Source organism: Dendroctonus ponderosae, unplaced genomic scaffold (genome assembly GCF_020466585.1).
Source record: "Dendroctonus ponderosae isolate FM_Combo_2020 unplaced genomic scaffold, Dpon_F_20191213v2 Dpon_F_20191213_5, whole genome shotgun sequence".
Classification (NCBI taxonomy): Eukaryota; Metazoa; Arthropoda; class Insecta; order Coleoptera; family Curculionidae; genus Dendroctonus; species Dendroctonus ponderosae.
The window spans coordinates 700,324-706,323 of record NW_026018715.1 but is presented as its reverse complement, the minus strand read 5'-3'; the positions used below and the strand labels follow the sequence as shown (position 1 = coordinate 706,323).

The 6,000-nt window shown below is 36.5% G+C and overlaps 1 protein-coding gene across 3 annotated transcripts in view; it reads left to right on the top strand.

The window, feature by feature from the left end:
• LOC109545060 overlaps positions 1-6,000 on the top strand; it is a 40,783-nt gene that overhangs the window by 10,293 nt on the left and 24,490 nt on the right. For all 3 annotated transcript variants that reach the window (XM_019915551.2, XM_048666681.1, XM_019915552.2), the window contains 3 exons: positions 1,651-1,909; positions 1,965-2,168; positions 2,224-2,628. In XM_019915551.2, coding sequence (XP_019771110.2) covers positions 1,651-1,909; positions 1,965-2,168; positions 2,224-2,628 — 868 coding nt within the window. The remainder of the gene's footprint in view (positions 1-1,650; positions 1,910-1,964; positions 2,169-2,223; positions 2,629-6,000) is intronic.

Here is a 6,000-nt window from a genome sequence, read left to right as displayed (position 1 = left end):
CCCACCAACTCTAATTCAACTACCTATATGGACCAAAGTGCGGCCAAATCTCCCGCGTCATCAATCGGTGAATGTTTCGGCTTTTCGGTTTCCCCCCAACGCAACAACTAAATTGAAAAAGTATAAATTGTTCGCAGACACGGTATTTTCGAAAATATTCTAAAGATGTGATATATTACAGAAATTGTAATAAAATGCTCTATTCGGTAAGGTAATAATCAAGTATGGTTGGCATTTAAAAAAAACTCAAATTTGTTTTACAAGTTTTCTATTTAATGTTTTCCTGTCAAATTAATATCAACGGGACTAGAAGTAATTTGAAAATGTACCATAAATAAGTTTTTCCCAATATCTCTTGACAGAAAAAATTTCAGAAAAATAAAATTGGTTTCTAATAGAGCATTCAAAACTACAATTCTTTGTCCATTTAACCTTTTTCGTAACTGCTTTAGTTTCGAAGATCCCTGTACTGGTGATCGAAAAAAAACTCACCCATATATACAGGGTGAGTTTGTTTCGATGGCTAGTACCGCGATCTTGGGAGCGCCTACTTTAACTGTCAATACTCGTGACGATATGTGGCGGCATTGTTGGATGTTTTTTTTTGGTATTTGTTGTGAACCGCTATTGCTACATTCTCTTTTGCGCTTTTGCTCTTTTGCTCTTTCTTGTTTTTCTACACCACTGTGGATTACAGTGTAGTCTTCATACTGTTTTTGCCCTTTACCCTTCATCTTAGTTCTTGTAGGGCACAAATATGGATGTTATTCTCTTTTAGCTCACTTAGTATTGCTTGATCTTAGCTATTGAATGTTTTTACATTCCAGGATCCGAATAGTATCATGCCTTTTTTTATCCAGTTTCTTAACCTATGCTTTGCGTGGGTCGTCATTTTGTGATCAGTCCTAATCCGAGGCATGGTTGCGGTTCTATGGGCCTTCAATATTTTTTACCTTAGGTAGGGTGCTAACCTGGCTTATGAACTCTTCTCTTTTATCCGGGGTTGGGACCGGCAACGTCATCCGCTAGCTACTCAGTTCACCTGCCGAGATGCCGGCAGAAGTACTTGTTCTTTAGTTTTTTTTGAGAGCCTTTATCAGTATCATCAGTAGATTGTTAAAAACATTAATGGATTGTATATAACTATTCTTAATACTGACTTTAAAAATGTGCTTAGGAATAATTAGGCTTCTGTGTCTAGTTATGCCATTAGAATTGAGGTATTAATTCTTGAAATCGTAGTAGTGATAGCTTAGGTGAACTATTGTTTTAAATTCATTGGGTTGCTCTCAACCGCAAAACCATTTTTATTTACAATTTTCTAGATTCGTTTCTGTATATTTTGCACTAATTTTCTATTATTTTTGTAAACTGCGCCCCAAATTCAGATTCCATAACTTATTATGCTATGGAAAAAAGTACAATAGAGCATTCTCATTCTATCGATTGGCATTGCTTTTGAAATCTTATAAAAAATGTAGATAACTAATGCCTTAATTATTTATTCATTAAATGGATTGTAATATCATAAAACAGCTGCGCACGCTTGCACTTTAACAATTCAACAACAATTAACAATAACTTAAAAACTCATAACAATAAAAAAAAGCAAAATAACTTTGTTTGCCAATTAATTTTATTATATTTTAGGCTGCAAGCGCGAGTCCATTAAACTCACACGGAGAAGTAAGGCCGAGAAATTTTAACCTCCACGTTTTAAACGACGGACACAAAACCTTAATCGCTAGACAAAAGGTTATACACTCATGGAGATCTCAAGGGGGTGTTCTTTTAATCGGCTATGAACAATTTAGATTATTAAGTTTGAAAAAAAATCCAAAACCGAAGCGGAAAGGTGTGGTTGCTCCAGATATACCAGAAACCGAGAAAAATCAGTGTATATTTGAAGGTCAGTTGCAAAACCGTAACTAATGGAAGTCGAATCTCGTAGTGTTGTTTTTTAGAAATATATGCTGCTTTAGTAAACCCGGGGCCTGACTTGGTGATTTGCGACGAAGGACATCGAATAAAGAACTCTCATGCGTCCATATCAGCTGCCTTAAAACAGTTACGGACTAAAAGACGCGTTGTACTTACCGGGTATCCTTTGCAAAATAACTTGACCGAATATTGGTGTATGGTGGATTTTGTCAGGCCAAATTATTTGGGTAAGTTTTAGCTATAACTCCCGCCTGCTTGTGATTAATATGTCTATCATTTTAGGATCAAAAACCGAATTTTTAAATATGTTTGAACGTCCAATTATGAATGGCCAATGCATAGACTCCACAGAAGCTGATATTAAATTAATGCGATATAGGGCCCACGTTTTACATTCTCTATTAGTCGGATTTGTACAGAGAAGATCCCATAGGGTCTTACAAACAGTGTTGCCTCAAAAGGAAGAATATGTGCTTCTGGTTCGTCTCACAACGTTCCAGAGGCAGCTGTACGATAGATTTATGAATGAAGTGGTTCGGACACAAGCTGTTCCAAATCCTTTGAAAGCGTTCGCTGTCTGTTGCAAGATATGGAATCACCCTGATGTACTTTATAATTTTTTAATGAAAAGAGCTCGTGGTGATGCTGTGGATCTCGATTTGGACGAAGTTGCTGGTGCAATTAGTGGTAAGCCCAAATTTTATTAATCTACTATCAAATGAAAAATTGTTTAGTAAAAATAACGATTCGCGAATCCGCGAGTGTTCGCTTAAACTCGCATCAGCCTATCTGCCTCGCACTCACACCCAAATCTTTCGCGGTCTGTGGCACTGGGATTCCGTAATACACTGTGCTAAGATTGAAAGTTCGTTCAGATAAGTTAGTTTATTCGCAATTTAACCTGACTTGTTCTCACACAACAAATCCATTAGAGAGTGTAAAGATCTTGAGACTTTGAGTTAACGATTTCCTGACATCAATCGCTTACAAGGAAAAAATGCTCTTGAAAGCAAACGCAATTAAAAATTGACTCAAATAGTCTCTAAGAGGGCTAATAAATGTCAAGCCCAGAAACCAGCTTTGATAATAATTAGTTCAGGTTCAATAAATTATGACGGAAGTGTTACTCGTTCCCCTTTCACCTCCAGGATAATTCTTCACATGCTGGCTGCAAACGCAAAACGGCTTTATGGGCAAAAAAGCGACCCCCTACCGGAAGTATAAGGGATTCACTTAATTAACCCCCACGTGCAATTTCTGAGAAATTCGCTTTTAGAGGGAATTAAAAAGGGAGACTAAGCCGCAAAATGCACAAGCGTCTAGAAAGTGGCCGGAATTATTACACCAAACCAATCAGATTGCGCAGTTAGCGAGCGTTTCACATAACCTGAAAATAGCTGTAATACGCTTTGAATATAAAACTAACTTAGTTTTATACTCAAAGGTAATACCCAATGCACTACCTGCCTGTGTAATATTTTAATTAGAAAAATTTGTGTTAGTTTTGAAGTTTTTAGCCTGAAGTATAGTTTGAAACCTCACATAGAAATTAAGCATCCGGAATTGAAGATAACAGATATTTCTCCTGGAAAAAAGTTGCAGTGTACCTAAATCCTGTGCAAAACAATTTAATAACAAGAAGTCATATATTAGTCATAGACGAAAGTTTATTGAAGCTATAAAAGTACACCGTTTAATATAATGCTCTTTGTGTGATTTCAATCATTATCTCAAAGATGAAATGTTAACTCACATTAAGCAAATGCACAATTTAAGTCTTATTCCGGAAGTAAAACACTTTAGACGAATGAGAAAGACGAATTTTTACAATTCAAATTGAAAGAAGAATCTGAAAAAGAAATTTACGAACTCGAGTTTTTTTCATAATTAGTATACCTACATTTTCTTCCTATAACCATGTGTCCCAAAATGCACCCCTTTAGAGGTGTAATTATCGTAATTTACGCAAAAAATATGGATTGTGTCTTATTGTAACTACAGCTACGGATCAAATATTTTGAAAATTTGCAATTCTCTCCTTTTTTAGACAGTATTAATTTTTTGCGCCTTCAATAATGTAAACCTAATTTTAGGGGGGCTGGGGAGGATGTATCGTATACTTTTCTTGTTTAGAATCTTATGTTTCCACCGGGAAACTTTTCTTCGTCTTTTTGAAATACCCGCCATAAATCCAGTAACTGACCCTGATTGGTTGGAGAAAGAGTGATCCTGATTGGTTTGGTGCAATAATTCCGGCCACTTTGAATCAACATGACAATCTTTGAAAGGGGATTAATCGCAAAAATTGTGGTTTATTGGATAATCGCAGGAAAAAACCAAAGTAAGGGCTGGCAGAACAAATGCTTTTGTTCAGTTCAACAAGACCTTACTTGGGGCCCTTTAAGCCAATATTAAATATTTATTATCATTTGTAAACTGCCTTCCCACGAGGAAATGGTCTCTTTGCAGATGCGATGTTCGGATATACAATCTTGTTTTTATTCTTCTTCCAGAATCCTCGTGTTAATGTCAATCAGAAATAAGAGTCATTTTCATGATTTAGAGGTTCACTCCAAAGCATTGGCATCGTAAACGACCTTGAAGTGTTTCAGCAAATTTTTGGTAACCAACTTTCACTCATTACAATGACAATTTACTTATTCGCCCGTTCTTCAATTACATTTTCTTCATCCCGTATGGAAAGTAATAACTTTCGCCACGTAAGTTGACAGCTTGACTGTTAGTCACCGACTGATTTGACAGCATTTTCAAAGCCGCTTTGTGTATTCGATAGGCATGGGTAACTCAGTTAATTTTCATCAGTTGACACAGTGCTGCCGAAATGGCTTGTAGCGCCAACTCAAGACACTGGCACAGTAACCCACTGGCGCAGTTGCGTTGCTGTCACCCATTTAGTAGAATGTTGCCCCTGAAAATGTGGTAACCTTTTTTAGTTAGGTGTGGAAATTCTAGCCCCGAGACTCGTAAAGCCTTAATCCGCCTCTGGGTTAAATGCTAAGCGTAATTCAAAGTGCGGCACAGTGAGACGCGATGAGTTATAACAAAAAATACTTATAAGTTCATAGTTGTGCGTTCAGTAAAGAAGAGTGGGCTCTATATGTCGTCAAAATTTCTTCAACCTTTCAAAAATGCATTCAATCCACATGAAATCCTGAATTTTATGCGATTTAAAAAAATCCAATTTTCAAAGTTACAACATTTACAATCTGCAAAAGACATTTTTGAAATGAAATTTTGGCTTAAACTTGCACCTAAATGTCTGATATTCAAATTTCGTTTGACTTTGTGTGACAAATCCACTAGAATTTACTTCCTTACGTTGTTATAACTGAATCGCATTACCAATTCTATATCCAATGATATGAAAACGAACTCTGGGGCTCAAATGGTTCATGAGCAACGTCAAAAAAAGGTGTCATGTTTCAGTCGTTGCAAGCAGGGGCAAAGTGATGCTAAGCTTGTCGGAAACTGCGAAGTTCCACCTGTGTTTAATACAGCAGGAAATCTGTGCAAAGCAAAGAGAGAGAAATATAAAGAATCCATAAAACTTTAATTGCTTGTCGGTAAACTAAACTCGGTTGTCGGTAAAAAGTTGAAGCTAAAAGATTTATAGATCTGCAAGCTGGAGCCCCATGTTTCACTTTCTACCCATTAATCCTCAAAAACTTTACTACGCTTTCACAAACTGCCGCACTTGCCATAAGGGCCACAATGATATATATTTTCCATCTAAGAACGCGATTCACACGACACAAATGGTTTTGTGATTGTGATTGATTGATTATCGACCTATTTCGTCCTCTGTCGGTAGCAAACTGAATATTCATTCAACCTTTTCGAAAAAATACACCTAAGTACAGAATAAATATGATCATTTTATCATTTGAATATTTGCCCTTTCGATGATTCATTGCTCTGTTCTTGCTTGGCAGTTTGATTTCAGTTTGTTTATTGTTGACATTTTTGTAGAAAGTGCCTGTTCGGTTGTCAAAATGTCCTAAGATAATTTTCACGTTCCAACTTAAGGAGTCAACAATA